The following is a 27,663-nucleotide window of genomic DNA, read 5'->3' on the forward strand; positions in this document are numbered from 1 at the left end:
ATGGAACCAACCCCCCAAGAAAGCAGTGAATCCGGCTTGTGCAAGTGATATGACTTTTGTTAAACCAAGTCATGGTGATGTCCACGAAGCAAGCAAGTCTACAGGTCGCAGTGCATTTGATCCACGTCGCAGTGCATTTGATCCACGTCGCACTGAAGATTGTGTATTACACAAACAAAGACTGCAACAGCTCATGGTCCGCCTGGAGAAAACTGTACCAAACACTGGAGTGATACAATTTTGGCAGCCTGGTCACTCAGGAAGCCAGGTCCATGTAGAAACTTTGTGGCAGCATGTTATTTTTTCACATCAGCATGCATCTACAGTAGTGCAAGAAAATTTTTTTGTTCCAGAGGTTGCACAGTGTTACGACTACCTTCGTGATATGACCATATCAAGTGATGAAGCTGCAAAGATTGAAGAAGCAACAAGAGGGCAAGGAGAGAATGACCTTTGGATAGTACTGAGGAATGGCAGGATAACTAGTTCAAGATTTGGAGAGATACTCCATCGAAGAGAGTCTACCAATCCAAGAAGGGTAATTCGAGATTTTATGGGATATGGTGGGCCAATGACTATACTACCACCACGGATTAGATCGGGGAAGGAGAATGAAGACAAGGCACGGAAATGCTACATAGATAATCGACATCACGCTGGTGAGACAATGATAGTAGAGGACAGTGGGTTACATCTTCTGCCAGAAAAAGCTTATCTTGGTGCATCATCTGATGGCAATGTTACCTGCACAAGTGTGGACACATGCTGTAGTGGTTGTTTGGAAATCAAGTGTCCATACAGCATTGTCAAATGCATCACTGTGGAGATGACACCAGGTGAAATTGCTGACAAATTTGGAGAGAAGTTTTTTTCTGAAAAGAGGAGAAGATGGAGAGTTGCACCTTTCTCGGCAGCATCGTTATTTTGCACAAGTGCAGGGAGAGCTGGCTGTAATGAACAGAGAATGGTGTGACTTTGTTGTGTATAGCAATGGAGAAGTGGTTGTTGACCGTATATTGGCAGACCTGGAGTACTGGGGTACACTAGAAGAAAAGCTGGAGGAGTTCTATGTCCGTTATATGGTTCCTGAGATCTTGTCTGGAAGGATCTTTCTAGAGGAATACCAGTGCTAAGTGTTAGTTCAATGATTCGGTTTGTGGTCAACAGGCTATGCATGTATAATGAACTAGTTATCTTGTCCTGTACTTGTTAACAACAATGTATGCTTGTTATGATGTAATTACAACATGTACATACTTAAATAGTAATCAGCTATTGTATACACACTTGCTAATTCTACTTCTGTAAATGGTTTTAATATTTAATATGAAACAAGTGGTACATCAAAATTAGTAAGATACATACAAACAAGTTTAACATTGCTAACTAAATCATGCATAGTGTTGGGAAATTTTTGATTAAGAATATCAAAACGTCGACCTCTTCCAATAACGCGCTCCACATGTATTCTTAAATCAGCAATTCTCCTTGTCCTCTCTACTTCATGTGCTGCCATCTGCTTCTGTCTAGATTCCAAACGAGGAGGCACATTGACCAAAATTCTTTTAGGGGCTACTGCTTCCTGTATGTCAAAGCCTCTGTCAGCCATTATCATATCCCCCGGTTCAGGCAAGTCTAAAAGTCCGAAGTTCTCTGTTAATTCACAATCAGAAATTCGTCCACCCCAAGAATCTGATACAAAGCTAACCAACCCAGAAGGAGTACAGCCTACCAGAACTTTCCAAGTATTTCTGCTTTTGTACTGCGAGTATGTGACTGAAGCATTCATTAGCCCTGAGGGTCGCTGGAATTCGATTTCATAGCAATCTATGATAATTCTGGTGTTTGGGAAATGCTTCTTGAATCGTCTTGGCATCCATTGTGTAACCTGGTCACGTGAAGGGAAGGGAAAAATCAATAAAGCTCTTTAGATAAAAGCAAATCCATGTTGTAAACATTCGACTGTATGTTCCCTCTGCCATTCTAAAATGAGTGCATACATCAGTCAATGGTAGAGCGAGTCTTAATCGTACTAGAATGGCAAACAACTGGTTGGCAATTGATAAGCCACCAAAACACTGTGAACCATGTTGCTGCTTCTCCTCTAATGATGTACTGCTACCTTTACATGCCCTGAGCTCCTTAGCCTAAGGTGTTAAGTACTCAACTAGGGATAAAAAGGAATCAAATGTTGGCATTCCTGTATAAAACCTTGTCAGTCTATCATTGTTCTCCAGCCATCGCACATCTAATTCTGGTCTCTCCAACAGCATAGATCTTAACATTCTATTCTCTGCCTGCAGTCTTGCAATTACATTTCCATCTTCATCCGTCTGGCATTCTGAAAATGTTATCATGATAGTTAACACCTACAGTAGGTATATTCATGATTCCACATGACTTACCTACTTCAGCACAAATGACTCTCTCATCACCACTCTGACTCGACTGCAAGTACAGGCTACACGAGGATGCTATCGATTCATCTCTAGCTGGTGGATGCTTACTTCTGCTACAGTAACTCCCGTGGTCATGCTGGAATGCCTTTCGAACGTGCTGGTTGACGATAGCACGTCTTTCTTCTTCCTTTCTCTTTGTTACTTCCTTTCCTCTCTCTTCCACTTCTATCTCTTTAACCAAAGATATTCGTTTTGCACAATTGAAACGAGCTACACTCTCCACATTCGCCGTTGTGCGAGTAGAACTTAGTTTTTTAGAAGCTGTCTTGGGATAGATGGATGGAACAAAATTGGGATCACCAGCATCATCAGACATCTTTCCAGAGATAAAATGGGCAGAACATACCTATCACCATCTGCTGGCTCCCAGGGCGATCCATCTTCATTCTTTTGTGATACAAAGCTAATCCACTTTCGTCACCTCTCTAAATCTTCTGCCAGAAAACGATAGAAACTTATGCCACCTCCCGTTTGGTGATGGTTGTAGCAATCAACTACAACACAGCTAGTTGGCATTCTCCACTTATTCATGACAATTAACTAGTGGCCGTTAATTATTATAATTAATTATACTGCGGTTACGCACAACCTACCACTGGAAACGTGTACGTATAATTACGTTATATTTTCGTGTTACGTGAAAAAGGTCTATAGTATAGGTCCACTAGTAAGTATCACACTAATAAGTATCAAGTGAAAAGGAAACGATAAGCGTATTTCAAATGAAAATGAAATTTGCTATTTTGTTAATAATCATATTATGAACCACAATGGTGGTTAATAGAAATCATCAATATTTTTGCTAAAATCCTAATGGAACACTCACTCAATATTAATACCACCTTAGAAAGCTCCCCAACCACTAGTGAAGCCTTAGAAGTCTATTGGGAAGAAGTATACATGTAGGTCCACTGGAAAATATGAAGTCAAAAGGAACTAATAAAAGTACCCTTCTAAAAAATTGAAATATGTCATTTTGGTTATATCATTCTTATTTTTCCACTTATCTAAGGAAAATTTGTGGGGAGTTTTCCTTTCAAGGTCTTCTTCATGTCCATGACCTATTTTTACCAGACAAATGTGGTTACTGCTGCCATATAGCAGCTTGGCTTGTGGGAATTATGCTTCAAATTTCCAACATTAATCTATTCTGAATTCTCCCCAAAATTTCATCAATATGCTGATTATTCTTTTATGATTCTGACTTTATTATTATTATTATTATTCCCCAATAATTATACTTATATAAAAAGTATATTATAATTGATATCTACGTAACACTGACGTATTATTAGTATACATAACTCCAGACATTTAGAACATGAATTATAGCCAATCAAATTATTATTATTGTACGCATGTTAGTTACCACTTAGTGGCAGAAAAAGTCAGCAGTGTCTAAGTTCGCTCTTGGATTTAAACAGCCTAGTCTGTAACATTGGAGGTCCTACCGAGATAGAAAAGTTGAGACAGTGGTAACTCGAAGTAGAGTCAATCCAAGTTTTGCTATGACCAAGGAAGGTGGACACCTCGACTTAGCAGCAAAAGTTACTGAGATTATTTTTTAAAAAGTAATCTAGATTATCAAAAAGGCAATATCTCCCAACACTAACATTAAATCCCTACTTCAGTCAATATCCATGACTGAATTAGGGATTGATTGTCCAATAGTATAACTTTAGGGATAGGCAATTTCCATTCTTTTACAACTTTTCCCCATGATTCTTAATTAAACTTAAAATTCCTAATTTTTCCCCTTGTACTTGTTTTTTTACATTTTGTAGCATTACTATCCTGAATGTGGGAATTAGTGAAGTGGCCATTATATATTTCAGATATGTCACAAATAGAGAACACTAGGAGAAGGACCTCTGCAATCAATCCATGAAGTCACAATGGAAAACTTAGATGATTACTGTTAAACGTAGGGAAGCCATCACAGGTGCTACCATGAATCGACACTTTACCCTGTCAGCAAAGATAAATGAGGCACAAAGGAAGACACAGGTAAGTCCATAAAGCATGGAGTAGTTTGCTTAGTGAATGACATGGCTCAAATTAAGTTAAACACCATGTTCACCCTATTCAACATATCAACAAGCTGGGCTAAAATTTAGCAAAGACTAGTGTGAATTTAACAAATCAAAGTAAATTTCTTACCAGTTGATCACATAGGGAGGGGTACATCCTGATCCTTAGAGAGTAGTGCTATCAGAGTCACGAAAGCACTCGTAAGTTATGTCAGTTTGTAGGTATGATCAGTTAATGGAGTAAATTTTCACCCTTCCTAGCAGATCAAACAAAATCACTAAGAGATTTACTGAGCTCCAAGAACCAATGGATGTGAGTGACAGTCAAGCAAAGCTTTCACTGACATCAAGAATGCTCTGGGATCAAGTCCAGTTGTGGGCCTTTACAATCCTAACAATCCAACTATTGTGTCTGTGGATGTCTCCTTATTTCAAAAGGCAATTTGTGTCCTATTGCTTTCATTTCCAGGTCTCTCACTGAAACGGAGAAAATATATGCTAAGATAGAAAAGAAGCACTAGCTGTGACATGGGCGTGTGAATGACTACTTAATTGGACTTACATTTCAAATAGAAGCTGATCACAAACCACTAGACGATAAACAATGGTGTATATTTAGCATAAAAGTAGCTAGTTAATTCCTGGCCTATCGGTATATGTGTCTGATAGCAAGATTTAAGATTTTAATCCCACTATGTTTTAAAATCTAAACCTTTCAATATCATTCGTGGTTATGATTGGTCAAGATCTTAAGTTTCATGGGCAAACTTCAAATATAAAGCAAAAGCAAATCAAACCAAATCACATACTTGGGTAGATTAAAAGAAGTTTTTCTTATTTAGACTCCAACATGTTGGTTTGTCTCTACAGATCTATGGTACGTCCTATACCAGAGTATGGTGATGTAATATGGGGACCTCACTACCTACAAGATCAAAAGAAAGTTGAAACAATTCAACGAAGAGCAACCAAATTGATTAACAATTTGCATGATAGTGATTATGGCACAAGACTCACAGAATTAAGGTTGCCTTCACTTAATTATCGCCATCAGCGTGGTGACATGATACTTCTATATCAGATATTTAATAATTTAGTGATTATCAATGTAAATGATTTTTTCATACAGTAACCAGGAATTACCAGAGGACATAATTTAAAATTTTACAAGTGCCATTATTCTTGTTTGCTACGAAGTAACTTTTTTTCTCATCGTGTAGTGAATTCTTGGAACAGTTTACCGCAGCATACTATTGAGGCACGCTCATTGAATGACTTCAAGTCAGAGCTGGATATGCATTGGACTAATAATATGTATCTTTTTCTATCATGATATGGTGTACAGGCTATTTTAGCTTCTTTGCCAAAAATAAAAATAATTATACAACCAAGTACTAAGAATAATACGAAATGCGGTTGAAATTATGTCATAAATAAATAAATAATTAAATAAATAATTAATACTTAATGTTTGAGAAAACTACGAGGCCTAGAGACATAAACTATAGTATGTTCACGTTGAGCTGAATCCTCAAAAACATTTAATAACTCATGGATGCAATTACACACAATCTTGAAATTTGGCTCATTTGTAGTACTGCTTGACCTGCTAAAAACATTTCAAAATCATTTTGTTCAAATGTTTGACATTATATTTACGGCCAATCAAAATTTTCACAATACATTTCCTATAGGGAAGCCATATAAGTGCAGTGTCCATTACAGCCCTTTCCCGAACTTGTAATGGAGCCAAACCGTACGTGTCTATTTTTGACACCTTTGCTGTTACCAATAATCATCTGGTTGGCTGAAATGTTAACTCTGTTGAGAAAAAATGCACTTTTAATTTTTAGCTGTTTGTCAGGATTCAGCTCAACGTGAATATACTATAATCAGGGATCATTCGCCTGTGAACAAAGGTACAACTGTATAATCATTGCGTCTGTTCGTGCAGATGACTTCCACGTACGTGTAATTCTATATAACGCCCAGTACCACATCCATGCTGTAATTTCAGATTGTGCAAAGAAGATTAGTGAACAGGCACGAGTGATTGTAGGAAAGCCAGAGGCCACTTTACGCGTAAACAACAAGATTACAAGTATGTTCAGGTGGCACATTGAGTTCCAAGTCGCAATGCCACAGAGATGCCAACCTCTGAACAATTTTAGGAGTAAGACCTCAAACACTAAATGTGGACTAGACTCAAGTGCAGCTCCATGATTTTTGGTAGTGAAGATAAAAAAAAAAAAAAAAAAGGTCGCCGCATGTTCAAAGTACATAAATAAGCACAGGGCCATCCAATTTTAAGCACAGGGCTAATGATGAAGCAGACTAGGCTTGAGAAATGTGTGAGAACTAAGCTGAAAGAGAGAGAAACAGAGGGTTAGGTGTCAGAGTGGGAGATTACTAGCCAAAGAGTGAGACTCACGCCTAATGCGTGAGAGTTGGTATGTCTGATGCCAGGTGCCAGTTGACGCGTTACAGGTGATGAACAAGATTAAGAGTATGTTAACATGATTGTTTGTTGTGTATTTGTATTATTTTGTATACTTTTGTTGTTCATCCTTTACCTGGTTTGCTAGCTCCATCTCCAGTGTTTAGTGCCAATAATACTTTGCTGCATACAGTTCTTTGGTATAAACTGCATCTCCTGTATGTTGTTCAGTATTGTGTTATACATCATTTTGCCATTGCCACACCATTAATGTACCAGCACTCAGCTACCAGTAGTTTTGCATTGGGCCTGGCATGCCATTGTGTGGAGAACGTTAACGCCGGCACAGTTTTCAGCTGATAAGTTTGTGTGTGAAAATACATAGCTCTGAACCTGAAGCCCTTCAGTGCCAGGAGTGAGATCACTTTGTCACAGAAGCACAATATGTCTAACAACCAGACACTTTCTTGGATACGCTGTGCTTTGTCATTTTCACTATTATGTTCTGCTATACTGGCTATTCGTGGGAGCAGAAATCTAGACAACATAGCTCCCTGCTGAATTCACTGAGCTGCGTTTAGTGGAAAGCTGTATTCTTGTTGCGTAAAATAAGGTCGAAGGTCTGTCACGCCCACAGGGTAAACCGCTTGAAGGAATGAGCTGAAAATTGCTATATAGATGGAGTAACTATCGTAGGAGTGCCTTTTTGTGGTTTGATAGGAATCCAGTTAAACGCCATCGAGATATGACACAAAAAGCAACTCGTGTCACAATTACGCGACCGATTTTTATGAATAATAAAACTATTAGTTTTCACGCCTACCAGGCAAACCGCTTAGAGCAGTGAGCTGAAAATCGGTTTGTAACTGGAATAATTATCATAGAAATTCCTTGCAGTAGTACAGAAGAATCGGATTACAAACCACTGAGTTATGCAAGTAAGTCACTCTGTAGAGACTTCAGCTACAAACAAGTCACTCTATAGTACAAACAAGTCACCGTGTAGTTGGAGAGTTCAGCAACCAATCAAAAAACCACTCTGTAAAGAGTTCAGCTATACAAACATGTTATAACTCTATGGAGAAAGTTATAACTCTATAGAGAGATCAGCTAGAAACAATTAGTCATCCAGTAGAGAGATCAGCTACAAGACATCACCTTATAGAGAGCTTAGTTACAAAGGAACCACCATGTAGAGAATTCAGCTGAAAACATATCACCCTGTAGAGAGTTTAGCTAGAAAAAGTCATCCTGTAGAGAGATCAGGTAGAAGGATCATCTTGTAGAGAGTTCAACTACAAACAAATCACCCTGCATATTTCAGCTACAAACAAGTCACCCTATAGAGAGATCAGCTAGAAGAAGTTACCTTGTACAGAGCTCAGCTACAAAGAAACCGCTATATAAAGAGTTCAGCTGCAAACAAATCACCCTGTAGAAAGTTCAGCTATGAGCAGATCACCCTGTAGAGAGATCAGCTAGAAGAAATCACCTTGTAGAGATTTCAGCCAGAAACAAGTTCACCCTGTAGAGAGATCAGCTAGAAACAAGTCACCCCATAGAGAGTTCAGCTACAAACAATTCACCCTGTAGAGAGAGCAGCTAGAAGATGTTACCTTGTAGATAGTTCAGCTACAAACAAACCGCCCTGTAGAAAGATCAGCTAGAAGAAGTCACCTTGTAGAGAGTTCAGCTACAAACAAATTACAATGTAGAGAGTTCAGCTAGAAGAAGTTACCTTGTAGAGAGTTCAGCTACAAAGAAACCATTCTGTAAAGAGCTCAGCTGCAAACAAATCACCTGTATAGAATTCAGCTACGAACAAATCACCCTGTAGAGAGATCAGCTAGAAGAAATTACCTTGTAGAGAGTTCAGCTACAAAGAAACCACCATGTAGAGAGTTCAGCTGCAAAGCAATCACCCTGTAGAAAATTCAGCCACAACCAAATTGCCCTGTAGAAAGATCAGTTAGAAGAAGTTACCTTGTAGATAGTTCAGCTACAAACAAATCACCCTGTAGAGAGATCAGCTAGAAGAAGTTACTTTGTAGAGAGTTCAGCTACAAATAAACCATCACGTAGAGAGTTCAGCTGCAAATATTTGAGTTCAAATATTACGCACAGCGCGTACACCAAACATCCTATACCCTTATACTAGGCGCCACTTGAAAGATAATTAAATTTCCAACAAGATGGTGGTGATTACAAGTTGGTATAACACTGTGTTCCAGAGATACAGCGCCGTGAAGTTGGTCAAAAGATCCGCGATATAACGTAGCCATTTGGGATGAAGCGAATTCAAGTCTTTACTCTCATCTTGGTGGATTCACTACCTGATACCAAATACAGCCACTGCAGCATTCTAATTACTACAATGAAACCAAAGAAGGCAAAGAGGCAAGTAGTTGAGTTAAAAATGACGCCATTAGAAGACATAGTTGCAAGCATCCTTTATGGCAACGCTGCTGTACTCTTCAATAATTGTGATGAAGTTTATCAAGAACTAACCATCCTAAACCGTCATTACTGATGCCACATAACAGTTGTAGTGAGTTTGTAGCATTTGTGATGATTATATGCAAAGAAATTGATTATTATTACAAAAATAAATGTCTATTTATAGAGATTGCGGCAGTTGTTTCTCAGCAAAGGAATGGTCAATCTCCTTCAAGTTTGGTATGTGTACGGCACAGTTGTCCACCAACTTGTGTTCCAAATTTGCAAGTTGTACCTATTTTACTTTTCAAGTTATTAGTTTTTGCATACAAATTTTCAAAGATTATTGTTAAATGTTGACAGGTGCACAATTCTTGTCACATAGTGGGTATGACTATATGACTTTGTTCAAACATAATGTGCTATATTTTGAATAATTCCACCAAGTTTTAGCATATTTCCATGAGCAGAATTAAAGTTATGAATTTTGCAAAAAAAAATGTATATTTTTTTATCTCCCGGAAGTTAGTATTCAATGAGTTAAATTAAATTAACTGAATAATTACAATTATTAATACCGCGTACCGACACCGAAAATTATCAGTTTTTAAATTATTCGAACAGTTCTATGGCAGAACTCGTTAGAAGAAGTGGAGCATGGGACTACAAGAAATGCACTAATAGGAGACCAGCCAAATATGGGAGTGGTATTTGTCACCTCTGTTGAAAAACTTTACTAATACCTCTAATTTGCTGAAGAGTCTACAATGAGGCTATTGATGCAATGGAAGCTATATACATATTTAGTGGGTATAAATATGGGTATTTAGCAACACCACAATATTTATAAATAAAATACCACGGTATGATATATTGATCAATACCGCCCACCCCTAGTTGTTAGTAGTGCCAATATCCACTGATGATCGGTTCAATGTTCGTATAGGTTCAATAATCCGTACAGGTAATCGGTATCAGACTGATATTGGTACATGTCAGGTCGATACAGGTTACAAGCTGATTAATCGGATTTGATTAAATGGTAATCTCCACTGTGCTGTGTAGTATAATGATGTGGGGGAGGCTAAGACATAAGTTATTTGGCATTTTAATTAAGTTATATGTTGATGGTTTAGTGGTGAGTACAAGCCATGCCCATTATAAACTGTCAGGTTTTAGGCCATGCCCAATAGTAAACTGAGGTTTTAGGTTTCTATGTAGTACCAGCCACTTGTCTCAGTTGTATAGCAGTAGTTTACCATGAGTAACTTTTACTTGTGGTATACATCTAACTTTACATTGTAGCCTAGAATGAGTTGTATATCAATGGCTATGTCACTAATAGGAGTCATTTAATAATGAGGATGAGTGTTAGTGTATATCGGATTGGTTATTGGTATCGGCTAATTCTGTTGCTTAAGGTTACGGTATAGTCACGGGCAATCATTCAAAATTTTGAATGCCTATTGATACTTTTTGAGAAGCCCATAAAACCAGTCTAGCAGTGTGAAAAGTTTTAAATGAAGGTGAAGCCCTTCATATTTAATGTTTTTATGTAGCTACAGTGTAGTTTGAGGCAGGTGAAACACTACAAGTTGTTGTAGTAACACAAGTAAGCTAGCCGATACATCGCTCTGCTCCAGCTGTCACTACCATGTTTTTCCGCTGCCAAATACAGCAAAAGCTGTAGGCTCTATTGGCATTTCTTGGGCATAGTGATACTGTATATTAAGTTTATTAGGTCCTGTGGAAGTGTTTTTGGCGTGTTTCTTCCCAGTGACTCAGATACAAGCCTTCAAAGAGCTTGTTTCACTCGAAAAAGCCACTAAAAGTTCAATAAATTGTCTATACAACCAGTAACTTTAAAAATCGCTTCCACAGGACCTAGATATTTTAGTTATTTAATCACTTGTGTTGAAATTGTAAGGATTCAGCAATCTGTTAGTCTGGTTCTTGGCGGCGCGTTTTTATAAAACATCACTCAATTGTGGACCACACACCCAAAAACAGTCGTGGTTCTGCAGTTAAAACAAACAAGCACAATTAGTTGTATTGCTAACACAACACAGTTGTTGAAATTATTTATCCCTGCTTGGTTTAAAGCAGGTTTTGTAATTTGTTCCGCCCACGCACTTTAAACTATTCCGTAACCTTAATAGCGGTTATCGGAATAATCGGCTAAGTTGGATATCGGTGCAACACTACCAATACCACTTCAACGAATCCACCATCAAAACATGCGCAATAGTGTTATATCTTTTCCACAATCATGAGTGACGGACCACTTATCCCGGTTCATGTTCACTTAAGGGCGTGACCATTACAGGATAAGTGCATTGGCTCATGTTCACTTAAGGGCTTGACCATTACAGGATAAGTGCATTGGTCAGTAAAACATTTGACAGAAACTACGAAGTACTTAAAAGTCATGCTACAGCCATTTATAATCAAATCTTCCATATGGCGATTGTGGTAGTGACAGAGATGTCAGGTTAGGTGTCAGAATCTGTCCATACTACTCAGGAAACTCAACACATTTATTCCCCTTTCATCAGGTCAGGTAAGTCCCTCATGGAAACAAAGACACCACTTGATGCATGGGATGATTATCATAGCATACACGCCATCATAGCATACACGCCACCATAACTAAGCCAAAACATCAATGAAATGGTGGTATCAAATACAGATACAAGCTTGTTTACTGTAAGCACATATGTGGTCCATATAGTGAAATGGCCTCGTTTTGAGGTTGCCTTAGTACAGATGTGGTGCATGGACTAAACTGCTTTTCAATGTATAAAAGCAAAGCTTATGAAACCAGATTACTAACTGATGGTGTCACATAATTAACAGATACTGTGGGCTAGCTATTAGATTCAGTCGTAATTCCAACTGGCTCCCATGATTGACACAGGAGCTACTTCATCTTAATCAAATGACAATAGTCCGGTAGAATAAGTGGCTTTTTTGGCTGAACCTTGCAATATGGTCTATAGTTTATTTTATGTCACAAATAGTTTCTCCATACTATGGACTACTCAAAACCACCTGCTGGACGTCCGTCAGCATTGGGAAAATTGGGATATTAACTCAAGAAATTCTAGTATATTGGTCATTCCATGCTAAATTATCAAAGAATTAAAATTAATGTTAACCCACTCTTTTCAAATTTCTTCAAAATTGGCACAAAGACAGTGTAGCATAAGTCAAAGTCATACACCAAGTTTCATTTGATTCCTTTGATCACATTCCGCCCCTGTTTCCTTTAGTGGTATTTTACTGCATTTGTGATTGCACAATACTTCTAATATTCAACTATATAAATGAAACTTGTCCAACTGGACCACTGTGTAATAAGGTCACCTAATTTAAACTGACCATTGTAACAGTCTCCTAATTGTGTCATTTGTGTACACAGTGACTTTAACATGTTTATTGCAACCACCTCCTTAATAAGGCAGGCCTGGGAGAGGTGACCGGAATGAACAAGTTCACTATTACTTTTATGCTGAGCAATTAAGTAAATTTATACTAGTTAAATTAATGTAATCTCATTAACTAAATGGTTTTAGATATAAGTAAATTGTCTAAGTTCTGTTTTCAACATCAGCTTGACTTCCTTCCTTGAATAGAGCACATGTAAAGTAGTAAATGATGGGATCCATGCCAAAATAGCCATGCTGCAGACAGAATAGCCAAACTGTGAAGTAAATCACCAAGAAATTACTCTAATTATTAAAATTCAGCTAGATCAATACTTTTTACTTTTAGTTTATAGCTAACTCTGAATGATACAGTTGTAGTACCACTACACCCTTTGCACAGTTTGACTGTTATGGATTTGTTGTAACCGAACACTGTCCCTGTCTACCACTGCATTTCATAGAACACCGGCTGTACATGTAAGTACATGTGTGCATTCAGCATGCACTATTATGAATTATTTGTAAAACCAAATTTGTACCGCATATGTATGCCACACACATACATATGGCAGGCTGTTGCTGACCCCAACATATGATGTTGATAAATGCCAATAGAGCTAGAGGAAATCACTAGTGCAGCAAACAGGTGGCAGCAGGAAAGACTTTTAAGTCCACTTTTGTTTGTGCAATATAATGTGATGGATGCTCTTAAAGGCTGGATTTGTGTCTTCCACACGCAATTGTCAATTGTATGAATAACTTTGTTTCTGAAAATTTTCTTCCTCCAATGCTCTATGTTATGGCTTACAGCCGACAAAATTTCAATCAATAACTTATTTCAAATCTAAATTAAGTTATGAATCATTAAAGCGGTAAAAGTTGTTGTGTGGAAGACCTTTCTTGGAAATTTGGTCACAAAATGGCTAGTACATTGAGCACTTATATCATTGAAAGTTCTCTCTTGCATGCCAAATTGTAAGGTTACCAAAATTCTCATGCAAGAGGAGCAGCATGCAGAATAGCACACCTTAAAGAATTTGATTTGATGGCCATTTCAGTGAAAATAACAAAAGATACAGACAGAAGTGACTGAGAACAGACATAACTTCAGTATACAAAGGGCATGTCATGATCTATTTACTGCACATAAAAATATTGATTGAGAGGTAGCACACAGTCATACATACATGTGTGCGTATCCTATATAAAATATAGCTAGAAGGCTCTCACAACACTATTCTGGACACCTTAAGACTCCAATATACTGTTCTTATTGGAAAGTTGTCCTGATCTCAAAGGCTTCAGAATAGTATTGTGAGAGCCTCTAGCTATATAATATAGCTAGAGGCTCTCACGATACTATTCCGAGCTAGAGGCTCTCACAATACTATTCTGAAGCCTCAGAATAGTATTGTGAGATCCTCTAGCTATATAAAATATAGCTAGAGGCTCTCACAATACTATTCTGAGACCCCACTATACTGTTTTTTATTGGAAAGTTGTCCTGATCTCAGAGGCTTAATTATATGTGTGTTTTATACAAATGGGACCTTATACAAAATAATATTCTGGTTATCACGGTATCCACATTTCAGGGTATATAGGGGGTACAAGAGGCATCTACTGTACTGCATGGATACCACATATGATGATGCCCCAAATAAGGTATAACTTCCATTATTTCTTGAAAATAAGCTAAGTGAGCTAGATGATAGTGGAACAGGTGTGAGGAATCTAAACACCAGGCAGTTAATAAGCATAAAGTTGAAGAACACACATATGCTATTCACTGTATAGTGAGTGCTTTGTGACATACTCTGCAAGTGTATAGCAAGTAGTTATTGAGCCTACATTTGATGATCTACATACATGTACATTAACTTCTTTATGTATAAAACTCAAATTCTATTTTTTGCACCAATGTTATGGAATATGGAACATTTTGTAATACTACACCTGATAAATCGTTTGCACTTCGTGGACTTTAGCTGGAGAAAGGGTGTATTAACTGAGCTTTTCCACACTAGCAAAACCAAACAGAGGCAAATCATTATCACCGAGACACCTGATTCTATCATAATGATTTAGAAGCATTCAATAGGAAAAGGCAAGATTAAATTTCCTATAAAAAAACTGTGTTTGTTCTCTCAAGTCTAAAAGTAATGGTAACCATTATAGTATAGCTTAAGCCGAAACAAACATTTTTTTTTAAAATAAGCAAACTAAGAAAGTCAAGAGAGCAAATGTGACTGGACCTGTGAATATAGGGCATGTGAGCACATAAAATTAACCTACTTTTTTTAACTTTAATCACCCATACGTTTATGTACCATCTTAATACCTACTTTGAAAATTTAAGCAGGTATTAAGCAATTGATTGGCTTTATAATACAAGTAGCAGAATGCAAATATTTTACTCCAGTACTGAGATACGTCCTGTTGTGTGACAGGGTGTAGTTTGTGCTCACAGGGCCTATGACAATTATTGAGACATACGTAACTACGGTATGCATAATGATGCCTTCAGGGATTTATGGGACTATTTAATTACTCAGTTTTTTTTCTGACATTAATTGTAATACCTCAGATTTGTTAAATGGTCAGGTTATCAAACAATTTTGGGTAAAATTGAAACCCACAGAAGCTATTTTGTGAAATTTGTATGGTTGCTATGCAGCTAATTAAACTTTTGTTGCTATGGCAATTACGTGATCGAATTTTAGATCATTGCTCTAAGTGGTTTGCCTGGTAGGCGTGAAAACTAATAGTTTTTTATTCATAAAAATCAATCACGTAATTGTGACACAGGTTGGGTTTTGTGTCATATCTCCATGGCCTTTATCTGGATTCCTTTCAAACCACAAAAAGGCACTCCTACAATAGTTACTCCATCTACATAGCAATTTCCAGCTCATTCCTTCAAGGGATTTACCGTGTGGGCGTGACAGACCTTAGACCTTATTTTACGCGAATAATCGGTCATAACTCTGTGAATATTCATCGGATTCCTACCAAACTTAGTACAGAGATCCGCTGTAACAAGTCCTATAAGTGTGCCAAATTTCAGTCCAATTAGAGCATGTATTTGTGTTTTATGGCGAATTTTGCAAAGTGTGCGAAAAGAAAAAAAAAGCCCAAACTTTGGTCACTTGTATCTCGGAAATCGCTGGAGCGATTTTCTTCAAATTTGAACCCTACCTAGCCAGCAATTCTGTATGAAATTTGGTTTCAGTCGGATAAGGGATCACAGAGCTACAAAGGTGTGAAAATCACATTTTCTTCCTGTTAATATACTGACGGTGTGGCGCGCAGGCTTCTTGGGCCACACGAAACACTACCGTGTGTCTTGATCACCCAATGATAAGTTAGTTATCACCCAGTGATAAGTTACGTAGTTATTACCTAGTGATAAGTTAGTTATCACCCAGTGGGATAACTAACTGGATGATCAGAACAGTAACTGAGGCGCACATTCAGATAAAAACATTAAGCCATTCTTTCTCTTGATGTGGTATGCGCAGGTTCATCAGTCATAATAATGTTGCAAAAAAAAAGTAAACAAACAAGTATAAAGAAAATAGGAATTTCAACTTTGATTATGGATCATAGAAAAAAGTAGGGAGTCAAGGGAGATCACCTACACCTGCAGATATATTTTTATGATCCCTAAAATTTCTAATACTTGTGCAGATAGGCTTATTAATAAATATTTCAGCACAGATATTACATATAACTATTTAGCTTTACGGTAGACACTAGCACGTGTTTAAGCAGTAGACACAAAGCAATACAGCATGTTGCAATTTAATCTTTCTATCATGTCAAACTTTATTGTAATAAATGCACTTTATCAAACAGTACGGTAGTATTGTTTATGTAGGGATCCCTAAAAAGTGACACACACTGCCTATAATACTACATTTAAAATCATCCTAGAGACATTTTACGCAATGAAAATCATTTTTCTGGAGTAATATTAGTCCATAAAAACAAGAAAACACAGGAGGCCGGATATAAAATTAAAAAATTCACCAAAACTCAAGAATTTTTGTGTGCCTGCTTGCCTGCCTGACCACAATCACAAGGCTGGAGGCCAAACGAAGCAGAGCATGGCCACCATTTTACGCTGCAATAACAAACTCACCGTGTGCCTTTTAGGATTCCAATGAGTGTGTGCCTTTTGTGCCCTGTCTTTCCTTTTGTTTTCAATCAGGCTGGTCATCTTCTTGATGTAATGGAACCATATCGAGGCATTAATTTTCCGTATCAACACTTTCCTTGAGTAGCATATTTAGATATCATAAAATTATTTAAAGTGTTTATGCTCGGTAGATACCTGTAACTTCACGACAGGTTCGAGACAACGCCCATTAATGATCTTGGTTGGTTAATAACAATTGGGCACGGGTACATACCTCTTAATAATCTATTTATGACCACACCCCTTATTATTGGTCTAGCTGCATTCATAATGCTAAAGCTGTGAAAATATGAAATCAAGACACACGATAGTGTGTCGTGCGGCCCAAGAAGCCGGCGCGCCACACCGTGAGTATATTAACAGGAAGAAAGAAAATGCAATTTTCACACCTATGTAGCTCTGTGATTCCTTATCCGATTGGAACCAAATTTGCTAGAGACGTGCCGCCCAGTTAGGGGAGTCTGCATACCAAATTTGAAGAAAATCGCTCCAGCCATTTCCGAGATACGAGCGAACAAAATTTCGTTTTAATTTCTTCGTTTTTTTCTTCTTCTTCATCATCTACTTCATTTCGCACACTTCGCAAAATTCGCCATAAAACACGAATGCGTGCTCGGATTGGGCTGAAATTTGGCACACTTAAAGGGCTCATTAAGGCGGATCTCCGTACCAACTTTGGTAGGAATCCGATGAACATTCACGGAGTTATGACCAATTATTTGCGTAAAATAAGGTCGAAGGTCTGTCACGCCTACAGGGTAAACGCCTTGGAAGAATCAGTTGAAAATTGATATGTAGATGGAGCAAACATCATAGGAGTGCCTTTTTGTGGTTTGAAAGGAATCGGGATAAAGACCATGGAGATATGACACAAAACCCAACCTGTGTCAAAATTACGCGATCGATTTTTATGAATAAAAAACTATTAGTTTTCGTGTCTACCAGGCAAACCGCTTAGAGCAACGAGCTGAAAATCAGTATGTAGCTGGAATAATCATCATAGAAAGTTCTTGCAGTAGTACAGAAGAATCGGATTACAAATCACAGAGTTATGATTCGAAAGGCAACTACGTGCAGCAAATGCGAGATCGAGATACTCTAATAGAACAGTCACCCTAATAAAGCATTCAGCTGCATGTATAATTTATAGTGTTGCACCGATAATCGGTTCAATAATCGGTATCGGGCCGATATTGGCTACTAGCCGATTAATCGGTTTTGATTAAATCAAGGCCGATGTTAATCTCCACTGCGCTGTGTAGTATAATGATGTGGGGGAGGCTAGACATAAGTTATTTGGCATTTTAATTAAGTTATGTGTTAATGGTTTAGCGGTGACTACAAGCCATGCCCATAATAAACTGTCAGGGTTTAGGCCATGCCCAACAATAAACTGAGGTTTTTAGGTTTCTATGTAGTGCCAGCCACTTGTCTCAACTGTATAGCAGTAGTAAAATGTACTTAAAACCTGTTTACCATGAGTAACTTTTACTTGTGGTATACATCTAACTTTACATTTTAGCTGTATGTCAGTGGTTATGTCACTAATATGAGCCATTTAATAATGATGAGGATGAGTGTTAGTGTTATCAGTGTATATCGGATCGGTTATCGGTATCGGCTAATTCTGTTGCTTAATATCGGTTATCGGAATAATCGGCTAATTCGGATATCGGTACAACACTAATAATTTACTCAGTTATATTACATTGCAAGTTATTCTGTAGGGAATTCAGCTACAAACAAGTCACCCTGTAGTCAGATCAGCTAGAAGAAGGTACCTAATAGAGAGTTCAGCTACAAAGAAGCCATCATGTAGATAGTTCAGCTCAAATAAATCACCCTGTGGAGAATTCAGCTACAAACAAATTGCCCTGTAGAGAGATCAGCTAGAAGAAGTTACCTTGTAGAGAGTTCAGTTACAAAGAAACAATCATGCAAAGAGTTTAGCTGCAAACAAATCACCCAGTAGAAAGTTTCGCTATGAACAGATCACACTGTAGAGAGTTCAGTTAGAAACAAGTCATCCTGTAGATAGATCAGCTAGAAGAAGTCACTTTGTAGAGAGTTCAGCTACAAAGAAACCACCATGTAAGAGAGTTCAGCTGCAAACAAATCACCTGTAGAGAGTTCAGCTAGGAACAAGTCACCCTGTACAGAGACCAGCTAGAAACAAGTCATCCTGTAGAGAGTTCAGCTAAAAGAAGTTACATTGTAGAGAGTTCGGTTACAAAGAAACTACCATGTAGAGAGTTCAGCTGCAAACAAATAACCCTGTAGAGGGTTCAGCTACAAACAAGTCACCCTGTAGAGAGTTCAGCTAGAAGAAGTTACATTGTAGAGAGATCAGCTAGAAACAAGTCACCCTGTAGAGAGTTCAGCTACAAAGAAACTACCATGTATAGAGTTAAACTGCAAACAAATTGCCCTGTAGAGAATTCAGCTACAAACACATCACCCTGTAGAAAGATCAGCTAGAAGAAGTTACCTTGTAGAGAGTTCAGCTACAAACAAATCACCCTGTAGAGAGTTCAGCTACAAGCAAGTCATCCGGTAGAGAGATCAGCTAGAAGGATCACCTTGCAGAGAGGTCAGCTACAAAGAAATCATTCTGCTTCATCTTTTCTTCTTCCTGTAGTAAAGAAAAAATGACAGGTTAAAAAGCCCTAAAGCCAGCCATAGGCCGGCTTTGGGGTATACAAATACAAAAAGAAGTGAAATCTGATCCAAAACAGCCAAGCTGTAAAAAAAGAGTGCGGCCCTCAGAAAGGCTATGGTGAAAAAAGATGTGAAATCCAAGGTGGCGGCCAAGAAATGGCTGTGATGGTAGGTTAATGGTAAAAATTTTAATATCAACAATTCAGGTGAATTTGGTGCCGCTTGGTCTTGGCACAAAATTCACCTGAATTGTCGTTATTAAAATTTTTACCATTAACCTACCATCACAGCCATTTCTTGGCCGCCACCTTGGATTTCACATGTTTTTTCACCATAGCCTTTCTCAGGGCCGCACTCTTTTTTACAGCTTGGCTGTTTTGGATTAGATTACATATACAGTAATAATTGTGACTTGTTGAGTGAAAATTTGCACATTCCTCAAATTCATTTTTATTGCTTCTCTGTTAGGAGTAAACAGCCAAAAGCTTCAGCCTTTTATGATGAATAGTCTAAATAGTTGGAACAGGAATAAACTAGATTTGTACAGAAACATTACAGCAAATAAACTACAGGCACTTATTAAATTGATCATAATGTACAACTGAAACAAGCTACAAAACGGGGTTGGATTCAGTCTGTTCACCATGTGGCACATCAACTAAGATATGTGACCAGGCCTGCAAAAACAAGGCATGTGGGCACAAACTACAATTCATCACACTACAGGTAATATCGCAGTACAGGAACAGAATATTTGCATTCTGTAATTTACATCATAAAGCCATTTAAATGCTTACGAAGCACTGAAAACTGCATTACCATAACATATTGGTACAAAATGCTGAAAAAAATAGGCAAAAATCATGTTCCCACATGCCCTATTCTTGTAGGCCTAGTCACATATGTGACCCAATCTGGGAAAACTGGGCTTATCGCCTATATAAAAGTATCGAGAAATGCCGGTTTTAAATATTTAGTGTGTTGTAGCTCGCCAATGGTTGAAGCTATGTGTACCAAATTTTCACACGTTTTAAACCAATTTCTTACCTTCCAGAGGATCCACTGTGCAAGTAGCCAACAACTAAGTTTCCCGCCATTTTAGATAGTTTTTAAACTGAGGTTGACTGTATCAGGTGAGCTGCAAATTGGGTGGGAGGAGGGGCCCTGGAAGGTGGGCAAGATGGTGTTCAAAAATTGAAAAGGAAGGCCAAGGGATGAATTAGGCCAAGTTTTGGGCCAGTGAGGTCTCAAAACTGGCTAAAATGAAAGGAAATTCACAGAAGAAGTACTTATGCAACATCACAGAGCTGTACAACCACATACAGTCATCCCCAGGTTGACCAGAGCTCCATTAAGGCCCCACACCACACATACGGATAGCCACTGGGCTTGAGAAAAGCAGCCAGCAAAACCAGACCACTCAAGTCTAACTGATTTTGATTGTGGAATTAGATAGTTTATTCATGTAGCTTTGTGTCCTGGGTGAAAACTCGAATCTGCTGACATGGGCGATAAGACCGGTTTTCTCAGACTGGGTCACATATAGCATTTGCCAGTTCGTCTCTGTGTGGGCAAAGAAGAAGGCTATTTCACAAAGAAATGGTAACGTTGAATAGCAAGTAATCATCTATAAGTGGTAATCTTCCTTTAACTCCATCTTGTAGTTAATGGTCTTCATGTCTGTACACTACAGAGTGACAAGGGATTCACCGACACTCAGTAAATCCTTTGTTTGTGTGAAGTCATGAAACCCATTATTAGATGAGGTAGCACTTTAAGTGAATACTTGTTTAATTAGCTACTGACAAACTCACTCATATGTGGTAAAGCATCTTGTCATAAACCATATCTATTGCACATCTCTATCATATTGAAACTATACCACATACATTGTTGGGCTTTTGTGTCAAATGCCAAGTTACTTGACACCATTGATGATTACGGTGTTGTAGGGGTTCTAATTGCTTCCCTCAGATACTTACAACTTGTATACATATAGTGTTCCCACCAGTGCCAACATATTGTGTAAAACATTTCACTGTGTATAGCATCTATATAAAGTATCTGATTGTCATTACTAGCAAAAGTGACAATGGCGTAAGTCGTTATATATTTCCTCACCATAACAACACAAAAGACTTCCAGATTGGACTATTCAAGACTTCCAGATTGGTACCCAAAGAGACCTTCAGTCTCTTTGGGTACCAAGTTGTATCAGTAAATTATACCACAAGTTATAGGCAAAGCCACACACTTATTATTAGCCATTTCAAACACCAGTTTGTAGAGGTGCACCAATAATCGGATCAGCTAAAAGGTAGGCCACTGATATGGTAATTTTTGCCAACATTGGTATCGGTACAGAACAGCAGAAAGACCAATATTGCTACCGATATTTATATAGTAGCAATAGTTCGTACACAAACAGATTATGTATTGGTTTTCTATAATCCGTTTACTTATTGTTCAAAAGCACTACACTTTGAGAAGCCATATAAAAATATAATTTGGTGTTTGTTACTGATTAGCTTATCTAAACCAAAACAGCCAAGCTGTAAAAAAGAGTGCGGCCCCCAAAATGGCCACGATGAAAAAAGATGTGAAATCCAACGTGGTGGCCAAGAAATGGCTGTGATGGTAGGTTAATGGCAAAAATTTTAATTACGACAATTCAGGTGAATTTGCGTTGCCTCCTCCACTAGGATTTGGCACCAAATTCACCTGAATTGTCGTAATTAAAATTTTTGCCATTAACCTACCATCACAGCTATTTCTTGGCTACCACGTTGGATTTCACATCTTTTTTCATCGTGGCCATTTTGGGGGCCGCACTCTTTTTTACAGCTTGGCTGTTTTGGTTTAGATAGTGACATACCACTGGTATGTGAAGGCTGAATCTAGATACTCTAATCTAATCAAAAACAGCCAAGCTGTAAAAAAGGAGTGCGGCCCTTGAAAAGGCTATAATGAAAAAAGATGTGAAATCCAAGGTGGCGGCCAAGAAATGGCTGTGATGGTAGGTTAATGGTAAAAATTTTAATAACGACAATTCAGGTGAATTTTGTGCCAAGACCAAGCGGCACCAAATTCACCTGAATTGTTGTTATTAAAAATTTTACCATTAACCTACCATCACAGCCATTTCTTGGCCGCCACCTTGGATTTCACATCTTTTTTCATTATAGCCTTTTCAAGGGCCGCACTCCTTTTTTACAGCTTGGCTGTTTTTGATTAGATTTCACTTCTTTTTGTATTTGTATACCCCAAAGCCAGCCTATGGCCAGCTTTGGGGCTTTTTAACCTATATATTTTTCTTTACCACAGGAAAAAGAAAAAGATGAAGCAGATTTTATAAATACTTTAACTCATTCTGATTTTATCAGTAAATGTACAAATTATATATATAATGCATATATCAAGAGTTCATTATATTATGAACTCTTGCATATATTTATTACATGTCAATTAATCCCCACAGGATAATTTACAGCTGATCTCTCTACTGGGTGGCTTGAAATGTAGCTGAACTCTCTACAGGGTGATCTGCTTGTACGTAGATGAACTCTTTACAGGATTCTCTCTACAGGGTGACTTGACTCTAGCTGAACTCTCTGCAGGGTTATCTGTTTGTAGTTGAATTCTCTACAGGGTGGTTTGCTTGCAGCTGAACTCTCTACAAGGTAACTTCTTCTAGCTGATCTGTCTACAGGGTGACTTGTTTCTAGCTGGTCTCTCTACAGGGGATATGTTCGTAGCTGAATTCTCTACAGGGTGATTTGTTTGCAGCTGAACTCTCTACATGGTGGTTGCTTTGTAGCTGAACTCTCTAAAAGGTGACTTCTTATAGCTGAACTCTCTACAGGGTGATCTTTTCATAGCTGAACTCTCTACAGGATAATTTGTTTGCAGCTGAACTCTCTACATGATGATTTCTTTGTAGCTGAACTCTCTACAGGGTGATTTGTTTGCAGCTGAAATCCCTACAGGTGATTTGTTTGTAGATGAACTCTCTACAAGGTGATACTTGTTTCTAACTGAACTCTCAACAGGGTGATCTGTTCATAGCTGAACTTTCTACTGGGTTATTTGTTTGCAGCTGACCTCTCTACATGGTGATTTCTTTGTAGCTGAACTCTCTACAAGGTAACTTCTTCTAGCTGATATTTTTACAGGGCATATTTGTTTGTAGCTGAGTTCTCTACAGGGTGATTTGTTTGCAGCTGAACTCTCTACATGGGAGTTTCATTGTAGCTGAACTCTCTACAATGTGACTTCTTCTAGCTGAACTCCCTATACAGGGTGACTTGTTTCTAGCTGATCTCTCTACAGGTGTTTCTAACTGAACTCTCTACAGGTGATTTGTTTGCAGCTGAACTCTCTACATGGTGGTTTCTTTGTAGCTGAACTCTCTACAAGGTAACTTCTTCTAGCTGATCTTTCTACAGGGTGATTTGTTTGTAACTGGATTTTCTATAGGGTGATTTATTTGCAGCTGAACTCTCTACAAGGTGACTTCTTCTAGCTGAACTCTCTACACAGTGATTGATTTTTTTGCAGCTGAACTCTCTACATGGTGGTTGCTTTGTAGCTGAACTCTCTAAAAGGTGACTTCTTCTAGCTGAACTCTCTACAGGGTGATCTTTTCATAGCTGAACTCTCTACAGGATGATTTGTTTGCAGCTGAACTCTCTACATGATGATTTCTTTGTAGCTAAACTCTCTACAGGGTGATTTGTTTGTAGCTGAACTCCCTACAAGGTAACTTCTTCTAGCTAATCTTTCTACAGGCGATTTGTTTGTAGCTGAGTTCTCTACAGGGTGTTTGTTTGCAGCTGAACTCTCTACATGGCAGTTTCTTTGTAGCTGAACTCTCTACAATGTGACTTCTTCTAGCTTAACTCTCTACAGGGTGACTTGTTTCTAGCTGATCTCTCTACAGGGTGACTTGTTTCTAGCTGAACTCTCTACAGGTGATTTGTTTGCAGCTGAACTCTCTACATGGTGGTTTCTTTGTAGCTGAACTCTCTACAAGGTAACTTCTTCTAGCTGATCTTTCTACAGGGTGATTTGTTTGTAGCTGAATTCTCTACAAGGTGATTTATTAGCAGCTGAATTCTCTACAAGGTGACTTCTTCTAGCTGAACTCTCTACAGAGTGATTGATTTTTTTGCAGCTGAACTCTCTACATGGTGGTTTCTTTGTAACTGAACTCTCTACATGGTGATTTGTTTGTAGCTGAACTATCTACAGGGTGATCTGTTCGTAGCTGAACTCTCTACAAGGTAACTTCTTCTAGCTCAGCCTGATCTTTCTACAGGGCATATTTGTTTGTAGCTGAGTTCTCTACAGGGTGATTTGTTTGCAGCTGAACTCTCTACATGGTAGTTTCTTTGTAGCTGAACTCCCCACAATGTGACTTCTTCTAGCTGAACTCTCTACAGGGTGACTTGTTTCTAGCTGATCTCTCTACAGGGTGACTTGTTTCTAGCCGAACTCTCTAAATGTGATTTGTTTGCAGCTGAACTCTCTACATGGTAGTTTCTTTGTAGCTGAACTCTCTACAAGGTGACTTCTTCTAGCTGAACTCTCTACATGGTGACTTGTTTCTAGCTGATCTCTCTACAGGTGACTTGTTTCTAGCTGAACTCTCTACAGGTGATTTGTTTGCAGCTGAACTCTCTACATGGTGGTTTCTTTGTAGATGAACTCTCTACAAGGTAACTTCTTCTAGCTTATCTTTCTACAGGGCATATTTGTTTGTAGCTGAGTTCTCTACAGGGTGATTTGTTTGCAGCTGAACTCTCTACAGGGTGATATGTTCGTAGCTGAACTCTCTACAAGGTAACTTCTTCTAGCTCAGCCTGATCTTTCTACAGGGCATATTTGTTTGTAGCTGAGTTCTCTACAGGGTGATTTGTTTGCAGCTGAACTCTCTACATGGTAGTTTCTTTGTAGCTGAACTCTCTACAATGTGACTTCTTCTAGCTGAACTCTCTACAGGGTGACTTGTTTCTAGCTGATCTCTCTACAGGGTGACTTGTTTCTAGCTGAACTCTCTACAGGTGATTTGTTTGCAGCTGCACTCTATACATGGTAGTTTCTTTGTAGCTGAACTCTCTACAATGTGACTTCTTCTAGCTGATCTCTCTACAAGATGACTTGTTTCTAACTGAACTCTCTACAGTGTGGTCTGTTCATAGCGGAACTTTCTACTGGGTGATTTGTTTGCAGCTGAACTCTTTGCATGATTGTTTCTTTGTAACTGAACTCTCTACAAGGTAACTTCTTCTAGCTGATCTCTCTACAGGGCAATTTGTTTGAGCTGAACTCTCTACATGATGGTTTCTTTGTAGCTGAACTCTCTATTAGGTACCTTCTTCTGGCTGATCTGACTACAGGGTGACTTGTTTGTAGCTGAATTCCCTACAGAATAACTTGCAATGTAATATAATTGAGTAAATTATAAATACAGCTGAATACTTTATTAGGGTGACTGTTCTATTAGAGTATCTTGATCTCGCATTTGTAACACGTAGTTGTCTTTCGAATCATAACTCAGTGGTTTGTAATCCGATTCTTCTGTACTACTGCAAGGACTTTCTATGAGGATTATTCCAGCTACGTACTGATTTTCAGCTCGTTGCTCTAAGCGGTTTGCCTGGTAGACACGAAAACTAATAGTTTTTTTATTCATAAAAATCGATCGCGTAATTTTGACACAGGTCGAGATTTTGTGTCATATCTCCATGGTCTTTATCCCGATTCCTTTCAAACCACAAAAAGGCACTCCTACGATGGTTGCTCCATCTACATATCAATTTTCAACTGATTCCTCAAAGGAGTTTACCCTGTAGGCGTGACAGACCTTCGACCTTATTTTATGCAAATAATTGGTCATAACTACGTGAATGTTCATCGGATTCCTACCAAAGTTGGTACGGGATTTTGCGAAGTGTGCGAAATGAAGAAGTAGAAGAAGAAAAAAACGAAGAAATTAAAACGAAATTTTGTTCGCTCGTATCTCGGAAATGGCTGGAGCGATTTTCTTCAAATTTGGTGTGTAGACTCCCCTTGCTGGCCGGCACCTCTCTAGCAAATTTGGTTCCACTCGGATAAGGGATCACAGAGCTACAAAGGTGTGAAAATTGCGTTTTCTTTCTTCCTGTTAATATACTGACGGGTGGAACGCCGGCTTCTTGGGCCGCACGACACACTACCGTGTGTCTTGATACAACAGTCACCCTAATAGAAACAATTACACTTGTATAGCTGTATGCTATAACAAAAAAAAACAAAACAAACTAGTATATTTTAAAAATTATTAATTTAAAAATGAAGTAGGGATCCAAGCAATAATAATTAGTGAAACAAGAGATAAATCATAGTTATACAGCATAGCATGGTTGGAAAATCCCTACTTTGGCACTGAACAAAAATTTTGATTGTTATAACATGCCAATGTAGGGCTTTTCCTACCTGTAATACCATTATTCATCTCTTGTTTCACTACTTTTTATTGCTTGAATCCCCACTCCATTTATTTTTAAACATACTATAGTACATAAAGATCAACACTACATAGTTACATAAAATTACATAGTTACATAAAATGATAGAAGTACACACCTGATATGTATTGACAACGTCCTGATCATTTGCTTTTATTATTTCTTTATCTACCTCTTCTAAATCAGCAACAACATATTGTTAAACAATAATAGAAGCAAACATACCTTGTTCAATGGTTGCTTCTACTCTGGTGACATGGTCCTTTAATGCCATACACATATTCCTGGTAGTAAGCATCCTGCAAAAGGATGATAATGTGACACTTCATAAAGTACTAGTACTGACTGTTGTCGGATCTCCTGATTAGCTAACTTCTCATTTTGCAAGTTAGAACTTAGATTCTCATTCACTACCTAACATTGAAAAGATACAACAACATACACATTAGGGATGCCACGATAGTCGTGACATATGACATGTCATGACATAAAACTCCATGATATGA

General features: G+C 38.2%; 1 protein-coding gene across 4 annotated transcripts in view; it reads right to left on the minus strand.

Moving 5' to 3' along the window:
- Nucleotides 1-27,663, minus strand: part of LOC136262153 (synaptonemal complex protein 1-like) — a 391,211-nt gene that overhangs the window by 286,004 nt on the left and 77,544 nt on the right. For all 4 annotated transcript variants that reach the window (XM_066056308.1, XM_066056311.1, XM_066056309.1 and 1 more), the window contains exons 5-7: nucleotides 27,504-27,571; nucleotides 27,383-27,456; nucleotides 27,276-27,334 (exon numbers count right to left, since the gene is read on the minus strand). In XM_066056308.1, coding sequence (XP_065912380.1) covers nucleotides 27,276-27,334; nucleotides 27,383-27,456; nucleotides 27,504-27,571 — 201 coding nt within the window. The remainder of the gene's footprint in view (nucleotides 1-27,275; nucleotides 27,335-27,382; nucleotides 27,457-27,503; nucleotides 27,572-27,663) is intronic.

Source organism: Dysidea avara, chromosome 7 (genome assembly GCF_963678975.1).
Source record: "Dysidea avara chromosome 7, odDysAvar1.4, whole genome shotgun sequence".
Lineage (NCBI taxonomy): Eukaryota > Metazoa > Porifera > Demospongiae > Dictyoceratida > Dysideidae > Dysidea > Dysidea avara.